A 14,904-nucleotide genomic window follows, 5' to 3' on the forward strand; every position below is an offset into this window, starting at 1 on the left:
TCACCAAAATAAATACAGATAATGTTCAGTTTCAAATTCACTATTGTTTTGTTTTAAGATTAAAAGTTTTAAAAAAGAAAGAAATGTTCAAATAGTAGATGAATATTCAAGAGGTCTTTAAAAACATCACACTGATCATCAAAAGTTCATAAAATGCTCATGAATATTCAAAAATATTCTGAACTTGCCACAATCATCCAAAATTCATGAAATGCTAATAGTCATGAAAAGTTCATGAAATGCTCATGCAAACTTTTTGGGGTTTTAATTATAATTTTGTGATTGGCTGGATCATGAAAAGTTCATAAATTGCTCATAAAAGTCTGTCATGAGCAAAACAGGAACTTTATATGAATGAACAATGTTCATAAACATTTCATGAACTGCTCTTTAAAATGGTTCATGAGCATTTTAAGAATTTTGGTTTATGAACATGACAAGTGAACATATAATGAGTTGTTCATGAATGTTTCATGAGTGCTCATGAACAGCTCATAAAGTCATGAACTCCATCTCGCAGGGGCCCTCTCTGAGGCTGTGACGTAGTCTTCCGCCCTTTCACTAATGTCCGATATCGCACATAACAGAGGATTTCGACATTTACATTCATTGCTTACTTCCACACGCCTTTTCTCCTCCTTATCTCTTTCATGACTTTTCATTTAATACATTTTAACGACTGCAATCGTTACTTTTCCCTAAAACCTGATGTGTTAATTTCGTTGACTAAAACTATGACGAAATATGTTCGTCAACGACCTTTCTTTCCATGACGAAAACGAGACGATGACGAGACGGCACCGACGGCAGTAAACAACAACGGCAACGAAATCATCATGCAATATCGTTGACGAAAAGTGACGAGACGAAAATGTAGTTTACTAAATAAAAACTATGCCAAAATCTCTCTTTACTTTCGTTGACGAAAAATGAGGAGACGAAATATTATCAAAGATAACGTTACATCTCTGATAGTCAGTTTTTCTCCCAGCAGTTCCATTTCCGGTGCTGCGCAGGGCAGCAGCTGTGTGTGTTGGTGCTGCGCGCGGCGGTACATTTGAATTACACCGGGCAGTGGCATAATATGAACTGTCAGGAAGACTCGGGTCTAACTCATGGACACTTTCCGATTCATAAAAGACTGCGTACCGGCACAGGACTGCGTACGGCACATCCTACGCTGGTTTCCCTTTATAAATCACAATCAAATACACTTAGCCTTTTTTTTGTATTTGGTGGTTTGTGTTCCAGCTGTCGATCAGCAACTATAAATCCATAATCCACCAGTTAAAGGAAATACAACTAATGTGTTGTGTTATATTAGTATTAGAGGTACAATTCACCACATATGGTGTTCTTAGTTTCCATACCTCCTGTGTTTTAGCCTATTGGCGAACGGCATAAAACATGATTAAACATGATAGTGTATAAAACCATGCTCGTATCTACAACCTATATAGAGATGCAACACGGCGTCAGTTTAAAGTAATTCCGTCCTTCTGTTTACCGTATCATTTATGAGAATACGTTTCTTAACAAGAGAACATAATCGAGGGGTGATCAATAACATTTCCGTATTTATTTATTTCTCCAAGTTATGTTTTTGTGTGCACCGAGGAGTCTATGGTATTATTTCCACATATTTCTCTCCATTCTTCCTTCTGCTAACGGTGTCACAGTTTCTCGTCTCTCCCGTTTTTGTGCTTAGTGCGTACGCATGGGTCAGAGTTTGCGTGGAGGACCGCACATTTTACCGTCAAGTTAGTTTTTTATAAATTGCAAACAGTGCGTCGAAACTGGCGTACTCCATCTTTTGTGCGTACGCACCGTATATAAATGAGGCCCCTGAACTTTTGAAACAACATCCACAACATTAATCTGGCTGCAATGTATCTAATATATCATATTCCATTCACTATAGACTCTTATTGCACTATTTCACAATTTTTCTTTTTGTATTTACTTGCACTATGTTTTCTTTGTATCTGTTTTATTGTGTTGCACTGTTGGAGGAACCTGTGACCTAAGATTGTCATCGTCATAACTACATTGTGTTAAGAACCTTGACAGACACTTGGACTCAAACGCACGACTCAAAAGAAAGTTTGTTGTTCAAAAGGTCTTTACTTTGGATAAGTATAAAGTTCAAACAAAAATGACTCCTGAGAGGCAAAACGTAGCAAAGCAAACTACAAACTAAATAAACTTGACTATGATTAATCCAAAATCAAGTACTAAATCTCTTGGCGAGACAAGCTGGCTCTCTAAATGGCACAAGACGAACTGGCACAGGACAAAGGGAGACAGGACTATTTATACATGAGGTAAGGGGGAACAGGTGGAAACAATCAGGGGCGGGGCAGATGCTGACGATGGCGGGAAAACACACAAAGGGAGGAAGTAAGGGGACCTGAAATGAGACCAGAGGTAAGTACAACAATAAAACAGGAAGTGCAATGACAGGACTAGACAGGTGAACAAAAAGACTTGACTAAACATAAATCTAACCTGGGCTATGAACTAAACGTGAAACAATAACACAAACCTGATAAACATGACATGAATAATTTAGCAGACATGACGGGATGTTACACACTGTAGCTATGTACGCATGACCAATGCAAGCCTTGAACCTTGAGTAGAATTACAAAGTAACAATAAATTGCATGTTTTACATGCTGCTGTAACAAAAACATTTTCCAACTTGAGATCAATAAAGTATATCTTATCTTATGATCGATGCCTACTGCCATATTTGCTAAATTAGCCTCTGAACTGCGACAAGTGCATGTTTCAAGGCTTATCAATTAACAGGAGGGGTCACAGACATAAGACCAGCTATTAAATAAATCTCTTCTGACCTGAGCTGTCATGTTAATGCTGCCCATTATGGACACAAGCAATCATCTATACATTTTCATTTATAGTAGGGATGTCCCGATCACCTTTTTTTGCTCCCGATCCGATTCCGATCATTTGATTTTGACAATCTGCCGATAACCGATTTTTCCCGATCCGATCTTTATGCAATGCATTAAGAGAAAAAAAAGGTAACAGATAACAGCTGGTCATCCAACGCGATGAATTCAGCTATCTTGGCTGTTATCTTTGTGGCCTTTTCACTGTTCTGGGGCAGTTTCTCTTTCCTTTTAAAAGTCTCTGAAAGTGTCGGTTGTTTCAGTGCCGTCACCTGAGTGGCCGCTGTGTACTCGCCGTGTCGTTGTTGGTGTTTGTTTCTCAGGTAGCGTGTTAGATTGGTCGTGTTGAACGTAGCTCTGTTCTTTCCACCACGCGGAACCTCTGCCTTGCAAACATTGCATCTGGCTGTTACACTGCCTTCGCTTTCAACTTTATAATACTTCCAAACTCCTGACATTTTCTCTGTCCTGACATTTGACTCCCGAGTCACCAGCTGAACGTAGCCTCTCGTTAGCTTACTGCTACTATTAGACACTGTGCCCACTCTGTTGCCAGATTTCAGAGAAATAAGCAACCAGGTCTATGAAAACAAGCCCAAAGAAAGCAACACATACATGATGTTGTGTAATTTTAAACGAAAACTAAGTCCTCAGGATGACTTTAAGACGTGAACATGGTCATTTTTGTTTTGTAACATTAAATAAAAAAAAAAATAATTATAAAAAAAAAATAAAAAAAAATCCCGATCCCCGATTTTTTTCTCCCGATCCCCGATCTTTTTTAAATCACGTGATCGGCTCCGATCCCCGATCACGTGATCGGATCGGGACATCTCTAATTTATAGATGATATTTTTAAGGTGATATCACCAATGTGTTTCCCATCCCCTAAACCTCCAGGGATGTATACAGTTTAATACTGGCAACTTCTAATTATACAAACACGTCTTTTAAAACTACAATTCCCAGTAGAGACGTGCCATATAACATGTTGTGAAACACACATATAGCCAGGATGTGTAGTTCTGGGGGGGGTTGGACACGTTCGAGTCCTGTTTTGGATAGTGTGCCGTTTATGGGTTTCATTCCATTTCAAAGTGCTGTTTGACGCTGGGCGTAAACTTCACGCACTGCCACTCCAACATCCAATCACAGAGCTTGAGGACTAATCACGGGGTTTGTCAAGCAAAGCGCATGGTGTAGTCCTAAACAATTATGGGTAATGTAGTGTCTTTGGCAATCCTAAACTCAAACCAATCAATGTTGTGTAATTAACAAGGATAATCTGGTGTTTTTGAGTTGGTGAGTAGTGCAGATATCACTGTCAAATCAATCGACAGTAAGGATAATACTTACTTCCGGGTATACAATTCTCCGTTATCCAATGGGAATGGACGATCACATTGCCTTTAACTGCCGCCGACATGGACCGATGCGGTGCTTCCCTGAGCGTCAAATGCCGCCACCGATGGGAATACATTGCAATCAGTTGAAAGCTCTCTGTGTCCGTTTATGAAGCTGAAGGAGCCTCGACGCGTCACAACTGCACGCCAAAGGACCCTGACCAAGCGTTGCTATTGGACTATCAGAGAGTGAGACTGTGTTGCAAGTGTAGGAGGTCAGCCAGATAGGTGGGGGCCAGGAGAGAGGAGAGAGAGAGAGAGAGAGAGAGGGGGGTGGGTGTAGGAAGTCAGCCAGATAGGTGGGGGCGAGGAGAGAGAGAGAGAGGGGGGGTGGGTGTAGGAAGTCAGCCAGATAGGTGGGGGCCAGGAGAGAGGAGAGAGAGAGAGAGAGGGGGGGGTGTGTGTAGGAGTCAGCCAGATAGGTGGGGGCCAGGAGAGAGAGAGAGAGAGAGAGAGAGAGAGAGAGAGAGAGGAGAGAAGAGGAGAGAGAGAGAGAGAGAGAGATGAGAGAGAGAGAGATGAGAGAGATAGAGAGATATGAGCTCTCCTATGCTATTCTTCGCTCATCTGAGACCTCTCTCGTCTCTAGAGAGAGTATCTAGAGATCTCTCTATAGATATAATAGATCAGATCTCTATCTATAAGAGATGCAAAAACACCACAAAGAGGAAGTCAGCAGGTCCAGTCCCACCGACTCTTATGGGGGCCAGGTTGTGGATGGCTTTGAATGTGAGCAGGATGGTTTTGAAGTCTATCCGGTATTTTACAGGTAGCCAATGCAGATGGATGAGGATGGCGGTGATGTGGTCAGAGGATTTGGTGCGGGTGCTGATCCGGGCACAGTGGCGTTTTTATATGTACAACAGTGGTGGGGCACAACAAACTTAGATGTCTATACATAAGCTCCTGCAGTGAGGTTCATGGCTGGTGAGGCACCTGGCTCTTCAGGTTTACAAATATTATATTTTGACCTAAATAAAAATATAATATTATTTTCAAAAGCTTTTTTTGTCTGATGCTTCGATTACTTTTAAAAAGACAGTTCAACAAAAGGATTCCCAAAAAATGTAATTGTATCATTTACATATTGAATTGTTCTCTCTTAGTAAGATCCCATTTTCAATAAAATGTTGGTCTTACCTTGACATGAAGATGAAGTCCATTTGCCTATCCCTCTGGACAAAAAAGTCCTCCTTATCTTCTTGTAGTTTCAAAAGTCTATCATACATCTAATCTAATCAATAGATTTATGATAAGAAAATGATAAAAGTGTAGACATGTAAACATGTAGACATGTGGATATTATCCGGCTGAACAAAATGTGCATTTATCTAACAGGTTTGTTTCCCACAGATCTTATTTGGAGCTATTTTCTAGAGCTATTGCTTTTTTGTCGAGGGAAGCCATGCGCAGCTTACTTCCGGGTTTTAGGACGCCTCACTGCAGCTCTCTCGTCTCCTCACACACCACACTTTTCGCGTACTTACAGCCAATCAGCCTGAATTATGTGAGATGACGTATGGTGGGGATGGCAGCACTTTGCCCCTATGGTCATTATTTTTTTGCCACACACATTAAATAGGACAATACTCTGAGCATGCGCAGTGTAGTTTTTACAGTCACCGTTCACTTTGTCAGTGAGAGGGAGGGGCAGGATCGGGTTTTGTCCCACATGGTGTCACGATTGTCATGTTATGTCACGTTTGTAGTTTTGTCTGTGTTGGTGTTTTTCTTGTCTTTGGGTTTCCTGGTTTCCTGTTTTATTGTGTAAAGTGTTCACCCCCGTTTCCTGCCTGTCTGCTTTCTGTCTGTTTCCCTCCCTGATTACCTGATTGTGTTCACCTGTTGTCCTTGTGTTTCTCCTCCCCTGCCCAGCTGTGTCTTGTTCTGTGATTACCCTTCTGTGTATTTAGTCTAGTCTTCCCCTGTGTTCCATGTCGGTTCATTGTTTCCCTTCCATGTCCTTCCACGGTCTGTGTTCCTGCTCGTTGGTGTTGGATATTTTGGATTCTGCCTTGTTTTGCCACAGCTTTAATTTATTTAATAAAGCTCGCTTTTCGTTATTCTGCATTTGAGTCCTACCTGCTTCGGCCCCCACAGGCGGAATGTCTTGGGTATTCTCTGGAGTACATTTTTTACACCTGGAAGAACGCCTCATCTAGACGGGGTAAAGAGGCTGCTTTGAAGGAGGCACACCGGGAGGTTGCTCGCAAGCCCTGGCTCAGGAGCTTGTTGCCGGAGTGGCTACAAACCTTTTCAAGTAGCCCTGAGGAATTGGCACAAGCTTCTAACCCTTTCCTGGGATCCAACTACTGTCCTGTTGAAGGTCCACAGAGTCTCCAAAAAGCCTCTAGGAGACGCAGGGCCAGGATTCCAGCCCGTGCTCCAACAGCCATGATCCCGGCTTCAGTTCCGGTTTCCACAGCCATGGATCCATGCACCAGTACCGGCCCGCAGAGCTATGTGTCCTTGCTCGATTACCTGGCCAACACAGCCATGGTCCAGGCCTCTGTTCCAGTTCCAGCGGCTCCAGTTCCAACCTCAGACCTTTTCTCAGGAACCCGTCTGGCGTTTGGAGGTCCACGGAGCCTCCAAAAGGTCTCTGGAAGATGCAAGGCCAGGATTCCAGCCCGTACTCCAGCGGCTCCGGCCTCAGCAACCATGGTTACAGCCCCAGTTCTGGCCCCAGCAGCCATGGTTCCGGCCCCAGTCCTGGTCCCAGCTGCCATAGTCCCTCCTCTAGTCCCTTCCCTAGTCCCTCCTCAGGTCACTTTCCTAGTCCCTTCTCTAGTCCCTTCTCCAGTCCCACCTCCAGTCCCATCTCAAGTCCCTTCTCAAGTCCCTTCCCAAGTCCCTTCCCGAGTCCCTTCCCGAGTCCCTTCTCTAGTCCCATCTCCAGTTCCCTCTCGAGTCCCCTCTCCAGTTCCCTCTCGAGTCCCCTCTCCAGTTCCCTCTCGAGTCCCCTCTCCAGTCCCGTCTCGAGTCACACCTCTCGAGTTCCATCTTTAGTCCCTACTCAAGTCCCACCTCTAGTCAATTCCCTAGTCCCATCTCTAGTCCCTCCTCTAGTCACTTCTCGAGTCCCCTCTCGAGGTCCCTGCTTTAGTCCCTGCTCTAGTCCCTCCTCTAGTCCCCTCTCTAGTCCCTCCTCGAGTCCCCTCTCTAGTTCCCCTCTTGAGTCCCCTCTCGAGTTCCCTCCTCTAGTTCCTACTCTAGTCCCTCCTCTTGTTCCTCCTCTAGTCTCTCCTCTAGTCCCCTCTGGAGTTCCGTCTCTAGTTCCCCTCTCGAGTCACGTCTCAAGTCCCTACCCAATGTCCTGGTCTGTTGGAGGTTCCGCTGGGGGTCCTGCCATCTCCATGTCCTGTCCCGTTGGAGGCCCCGTCGACTACTCCTCTGCCGGGGGTCCTGCCAGCTTCTTGTCCTGTCTCGTTGGAGGTCCCGCCGTCTACTCTCCTGCCGGGGGTCCTGCCAGCTTCTTGTCCTGTCTCGTTGGAGGTCCCGCCGTCTACTCTCCTGCCGGGGGTCCTACCAATCGTATGTCTGTCCCGTTGGAGGTCCCGCCGTCTACTCTCCTGCCGGGGGTCCTGCCAGCTTCTTGTCCTGTCTCGTTGGAGGTCCCGCCGTCTACTCTCCTGCCGGGGGTCCTGCCAACCCTTTGTCCCGTCCCGTTGGAGGTCCCGCCGTCTGCTCTCCTGCCGGGGGTCCTGCCAGCTCCTTGTCCCATCTCGTTGGAGGTCCCACCGACTGCTCTCCTGCCGGGGGGCATGCCAACCCTTTGTCATGTGCCGTTGGAGGTCCCGCCGACTACTCTCCTGCCGGGGGTCCTGCCAACTACTCTTCTGCCGGGGGTCCTGCCAACCCTATGTCCTGTGCCGTTGGAGGTCCCGCCGACTGCTCACCTGCCGGGGGTCCTGCCAATCCTATGTCCTGTTCCTCTGGGGGTCCCGCCGACAACTCTTCTGCCGGGGGTCCTGCCAACCCCTTGTCCTGTTCCGTTGGAGGCCCCACCATCACCTGTCTCACAGGGGGTCCTGCCAACTACTGGTTCTCTTCCGTGGGGGATCCTGCCGAAGCCTGTCCCACTGGCTCCGGTTCCTGTTCGGCCGACACCGGGTCCTGCCCGGCCTCCGCGGTCTTCTCCCTCGAGCCCGGCCCCCTGAGAGCCGTGGTCTTCTCCCTCGAGCCCGGCCCCCTGAGTGCCGCGGTCTTTGTCCTCGGGCCCGGCCCCCTGACTCTTCCTGCCGCTGCTTTTGCCCTCATGCACGGCCCCCTGAGTTTGCCCGCTGTGGCCTTCGCCCCTTTTTGAACTTTGCCTTGCCCCCAGGCCGTCCACCCGAGACCCCCTCCTTGGTCTCTGCCTTGCCCCCGGGCCTTCCGCCCGAGACCCCGTCCTTGGTCTCTGCCTTGCTCCCGGGCCTTCCGCCTGAGACCCCCTCCTTGGTCTCTGCCTTTCCCCCGGGCCGTCCGCCCGAGACCTGTCCTCCAGACCCCCTCCACCCACCCTTTCTTGGCCCTAGTTATGTGTCCTCCCTCCGGTCCCCCTCCACCCACCCTGCTGGACCTTTTTTTGGGACGTCTGGGATCCGTCCCTTGAGGGGGGGGTTCTGTCACGTTTGTAGTTTTGTCTGTGTTGGTGTTTTTCTTGTCTTTGGGTTTCCTGGTTTCCTGTTTTATTGTGTAAAGTGTTCACCCCCGTTTCCTGCCTGTCTGCTTTCTGTCTGTTTCCCTCCCTGATTACCTGATTGTGTTCACCTGTTGTCCTTGTGTTTCTCCTCCCCTGCCCAGCTGTGTCTTGTTCTGTGATTACCCTTCTGTGTATTTAGTCTAGTCTTCCCCTGTGTTCCATGTCGGTTCATTGTTTCCCTTCCATGTCCTTCCACGGTCTGTGTTCCTTGTGCTGCTCGTTGGTGTTGGATATTTTGGATTCTGCCTTGTTTTGCCACAGCTTTAATTTATTTAATAAAGCTCGCTTTTCGTTATTCTGCATTTGAGTCCTACCTGCTTCACCCATTCGTAACACATGGCTCTAAACAGCTCAATACGCACACACTGTAGACACTAATTAGAAGAACACAGACTAAAACAGCAATGTACAGATGAATCAGATGATTAAACATGATCTTAAAATATATTTTATATATTTTTTTTTTTATTTTTTTTTTTTAATACTTTCTGCTGACACTAGGTGGGGCTGTGCCCCTAATGACCAGTCACCACTGTCCGGGCAGCAGTGTTCTGAATGATTTGAAGTTTATTGAGGAGTTTGATGGGAAGGCCTGAGAGCATGGTATTACAATAGTCAATACGGGATGTGACAAATGCATGAACCAGGACTTCAGTGCTGGATTGAGACAGGGCGGAGTCTGGAGAAGAATGCACTCCGGATGATGTTTTTTATGTGGGGTGCAAATGAGAGGGAGCTGTCCAGAATGACACCAAGATGTTGTGTTTGAGTTGTGCTCTTGATAAGCCGTTAAAACAGTAAAATAAGTGTCTCCTGTTCACCAAAACATACCCATCTGTTATGGCAAAAGAAAGTATTCCAAAAGTAATCTGAATACGTTTTTATGACACGTAACTAGTGCTGCGTACCGGCAAGCCGAACCGGTACTGGACTTGTACAAAGTTTCGGTTCAAGTCCGGTTAAAACCGGAACGTCAGGAACCGGTACTTGGACTCGCAAAAAAACTAGCACTTACGTATATTCTGGTGTCTGTGGTTATTTAAACATTCCCTGATAAACGTTATTCAGCGTCAATAAACGAGTGCTAACCCCAGTGTGCTCAGTGTACAACATCACATGTCATTTCACCTTCGATTCACCGTTTGAAAACGTAGCATTTCGCCACATGCTAATGCTAACCGGAGGTGAATAATTTTCAGAATACAAGTATTAAGTTAATAGTGTGAACTTCCGTTTTTTTCAGAATAAAACTGATTTAAATTAAATAGTGTATTTAATTCAAAATTACGCCATATCAACATTGATTTTAATTTCTAACAGTATGTATGTACATCACTATGTAAGTAGTATGTACTGTATAATGTACACATGTAGTGTTGTAGAAAATACATGTACAGACAGTACAGTACACTCTGACTGTACAGTCACTAGTACAGTGTATACTGTATAGTAGGTGTGTAACAGTGTAATGCGTATAGTCTACTCTACACTCTACCTTTCAGCAACGTTTTAGGGATTTAGGCTCAGTCAGCTCAGGGACAGTTTGGTTACTTTAGTTTGGTAAATGAAATAAATGTTTGAACTTTGTAGTAGTTAACTGTAGTTGCTGTCATAAGTCATTTGTAGACTAAGTCGCAAAAAGTGTTTTTTTTACATTTGTACTTTGTAGAGAAATGTAGACACAAGTTGGAAGGGAGCGCACTAAACCTGATGAGTTTGAATTTGAGTTGATTATGAGTTTATTTTCAATTGATAATTAGCTCACAATAAGTTCACTTTAGTTACTCACACAACTTGACACAAGCCATGGTTCAGGTTCAGGTCCGGACTTATAAGTCCGGACCTGAACCTGAACCTCTGGACTTGAGTCCGGACCTGAACCTGAATGTGAGTCCAGGTACGCAGCACTACACGTAACTGTATTCGGATTACTTTCAGAGCCATGTATTCAGTATTCAGGCGCTAATTACATTTACAAAGTAACCCTCCCAACCCTTTATATCTCATATCAATGTTAAAACATATTCTTAATAGATGTATAGTGTAAGTCACTAAGCCATGTTAAGGGGGCGAAGGGGGGAGGAGCAGGGAACTGTAGTTATTTGAGCAGAACACTAATAAGGCCACTGGGGGTCAGATTCAATTATACATAGTGTCAATAAGCAATTAAAAAAATGATATTAGTCTTGGGCCAAGCCAATACTTAGTTAGTGAGCCATCCATTACTCCCATTTATCACAAATGGGAGTAATGTTAGTTTTGCCTCAAATAAATACATTTAGTTAAACACATTAGACTGTTTTGCCTTTTTAAACTATTGTGAAAAACGCCCTTCTCTCCTTCTCCCTGCTGCCGGGAGACTGCTTTGCAGTACTAAAGCGTGCAGAAGCAGAGACAGGTCACAGTAAGCGATTAGCGGTTAGCGATTAGACATTAGCTGTTAGACATTAGCGGTTTAGGAATAAAGCCAGAGCAAACCCTAGCATTGACAAACAAACCCTGTAATCTAGCAGTGCTACTTTGACCAGCTTCCAGAGCTTCATCAGTAAGATGGAAGTTTACAAAGTGTTGCCCTGCTGTACGCTAGTAGTTGGCTTTTTCTTCTTAACTGAAGACTGAATAACCTAAATCCTGCCCAGCTGAGTCATTTCTTCTCTTTTTTAATGTTTTAAAAAAATGTTTTCCCTTTCTTCTAGTTTGTTCCCAGTTCTCCCGAGGTGTCTACGCCATTTTTGGCTTCTACGACAAGAAGTCGGTAAACACCATCACATCCTTTTGTGAGACGCTACATGTGTCCTTCATCACACCATCTTTCCCCGCAGAAGGAATGAATCAGTTTGTTCTCCAGATGAGGCCGGACATCAAGGGGCCCCTCATTTCATTGGTGGAGTACTACAAATGGGAAAAGTTTGCCTATCTATACGACAGTGATAGAGGTAACTGGATTAACATTGTTTCTCTCTGAGTCACTGTATCATCAACTTGTGAAAACACAGCTTGCTTTGTCTCTTATTTTCTCATGATTTATTTAATATCAACAGTATTTGTAATATACTATATTTTGATATTGTAATATAGCATAACATATGTTGTGTCATTATAAGTGGATGTGTTTGAATATCAGATGTAGTTATTCTTTGTATGTTGAAAGTTGAAAAAATGTATTAAGGATTTTTTTTCATGTTCTTTGATGAATTAGGATTTGTTAAAATTAGAACACAACATTTAGAACATAAGCCTTTGTCTTGTGTAGACTGAAAATGCAGGGACAATTTACAAATATACTTTGTATATTATATATTGTGTGTGTGTGTGTGTGTGTGTGTGTGTGTGTGTGTGTGTGTGTGTGTGTGTGTGTTTGTGTGCAGGTCTTTCGACTCTTCAGGTTATACTGGACACTGCAGCAGAGAAGAAGTGGGTTGTCACAGCGATAAATGTGGGAAATCTAAAAGATGAGAGGAAGGATGAAGCCTACCGCTCTTTGTTTCAGGTACTATAATATAAAATAGATTATTTCCAATGGCTCTTATCAGTCTAATATACAGTATGTATATTTATATTTATATATACAGTATGTATGTATGTATATACTGTATATATGCTCTGTTGTGAAAGCATTAAACCAAACCCTTGTGATGACACATATAGAGTAGCTTATATGTAAACATACTATCCTCAAAACGGAGGTGCGCCCAGTTTGAGTAGTGTACAGTGGATAGTGTGGAAGAGTGCAGAATCGGAGGTGTGACGATGGTACAGGGACTCCACCATTAGCATTTCAAAACATGGGAAACACTTTTTTGTTAAAATTGTGATTATGCTAAATTGCTGGATATATGCAATATTCTGTTTTGCTGAGCTTTATGACACTACTTGTCATTATTACAATGGTAAATTGCAGAGGTGTGGACTCGAGTCACATGACTTAGGTCACATTCACACCAGCCTTGTATAGTCCGATTGAATCGAACCCTGGTGCGTTCAGCCGCTTGGTGCGGTTCGTTTGGGTTGGTGTGAACGCAGTCCGAGACCTCTGAAGTAGGGATGTTAAGACTCACCGATTCGCGTCGGTGCACCGGCATAAACGTTCAAGATGCGAGTGCACCGGTTGTAGCACATCGGCTACAGTTTGGGTTGAACTCGCGATGCATCGATTGTAGCATCTTTGCATCGGTAAAAACACTTATAATATAATATCCCCTCATCCTGTCAGCACTCCGCAGAGTCGATCTTTGATCTACGGAGGCCGAAAGTCTCAGTTTATCAACACACATGGAAGTCGAGGAGAGAGAGAAACACAGCGCACGGAAAAATACCTACAAATCAAACGTTTGGCAACATTTCGGATTTTTCAAGAAAGACGGTCAACTTTAAAAATCGCTCGCAAATTGTAAACGTTGCCGTGCCGCTTTAAAGTACACAAGTAGTACGAGGAACTTAGCGACGCACATAAAGAGGCGACATGGGGTCTGCGGCTGAAAAGAGAAACCTGAAAGTTAGACATGAGTTAAATCACTCAGTGAGGTGTTCTGTCAGAGAGAGTGGTGTTTAGTTTACAGCAGCTTGTGACTGTGAATAATAGTTTAAATGTCTTCCAAGGAAGACAAAATCTCTCTTTACTTTCGTTGACGAAAAATGAGGAGACGAAATATTATCAAAGTGCTGGGAGAAAAACGGACTATCCTCTGATAGTCCGTTTTTCTCCCAGCAGTTCCATTTCCGGTGCTGCGGCTGGGCAGCGGCACACTGTGAACTGTCAGGAAGACTCGGGTCTAACTCATGGTCTAACTAACCTTATTCAACAGAAAATAAAATGGCAACAACAGGGCTTGGGAGCAGTGGTCGCACTCGCGTTAACCGAATACCCCCCCGTCAGCACGAGTCAGTGATACATTGTGCACTCGACGGGTAATAATGGATTATGACGGAAATGTTACGATCCTGTCCGTCAAAATGACTGACAACGAAAAAGTCTAAAGCCACCACTGCTTGGGAGAAAGAAACAACGTGATATTTGGGCCCATTTTCGCTACAATGAGGCGGAGAAAAAAAGTGAATGCATTGTTTTATCAGAAGGGAAGCAATGTGGCCAAAACACAGCTAGTACAAACACCACACACCTGACCAGATACTCTCTGCAAAGCTTCTTAATCATTCAACCTGTGTTTATCATCAGATAAGAACAAGATATAATCTTATTGTGAAATGCGTTTGACTAAAATGACAAATTATTGGTTTTGGCTAGACCAGTTTGACTGAAATGTTCTATATAATCTGATGACTAAAAAAGACTCAACAGTTTTCATTGACGTGAAACAACATAAAGTAGACTAAAATAATTAGTTTTCCTTGACTAAAATAAGACTAAAATGCTCAGACTTTTAGTCGACTAAAACTTGACTAAATAAAAACAGGTGACTAAATATGACTAAAACTAAAAAGGATATTTAACACAGGACTAAGACTACAACTAAATAAAAAAATAGCTGACGAAATTAACACTAGTTCACACCAACCCAAACGAACCGCACCAAGCGGCTGAACGCACCAGGGTTCGATTCAACCGGACTATACAAGGCTGGTGTGAATGCGACCTAAGTCATGTGACTCGAGTCCACACCTCTGCAATTTACCATTGTAATAATGACAAGTAGTGTCATAAAGCTCAGCAAAACAGAATATTGCATATATCCAGCAATTTAGCATAATCACGATTTTAACAAAAAAGTGTTTCCCATGTTTTGAAATGCTAATGGTGGAGTCCCTGTACCATCGTCACACCTCAGATTCTGCACTCTTCCACACTATCCACTGTGATGTGTGTTTTGTCTTTTTGCATGTGATATGGACCTTGAGTCTGGAATTACATTGGAACTACTCACACTGGGCGCCCCTCCGT

General features: G+C 44.1%; 1 protein-coding gene across 6 annotated transcripts in view; it reads left to right on the plus strand.

Annotated features, from left to right (window-relative positions):
- The window catches only part of LOC117455313 (glutamate receptor 2-like), a 186,024-nt gene that overhangs the window by 59,626 nt on the left and 111,494 nt on the right, over positions 1–14,904 (plus strand). For all 6 annotated transcript variants that reach the window (XR_004553080.2, XR_004553081.2, XM_034094784.2 and 3 more), the window contains exons 3-4: positions 11,702–11,941; positions 12,374–12,495. Coding sequence is in view for 4 of the 6 variants with exons in the window: in XM_034094784.2 (XP_033950675.1) it covers positions 11,702–11,941; positions 12,374–12,495 (362 nt within the window). In the remaining 2 variants the exon portion in view is untranslated. The remainder of the gene's footprint in view (positions 1–11,701; positions 11,942–12,373; positions 12,496–14,904) is intronic.

This window comes from Pseudochaenichthys georgianus, chromosome 1 (assembly GCF_902827115.2).
Source record: "Pseudochaenichthys georgianus chromosome 1, fPseGeo1.2, whole genome shotgun sequence".
Taxonomy (NCBI): domain Eukaryota; kingdom Metazoa; phylum Chordata; class Actinopteri; order Perciformes; family Channichthyidae; genus Pseudochaenichthys; species Pseudochaenichthys georgianus.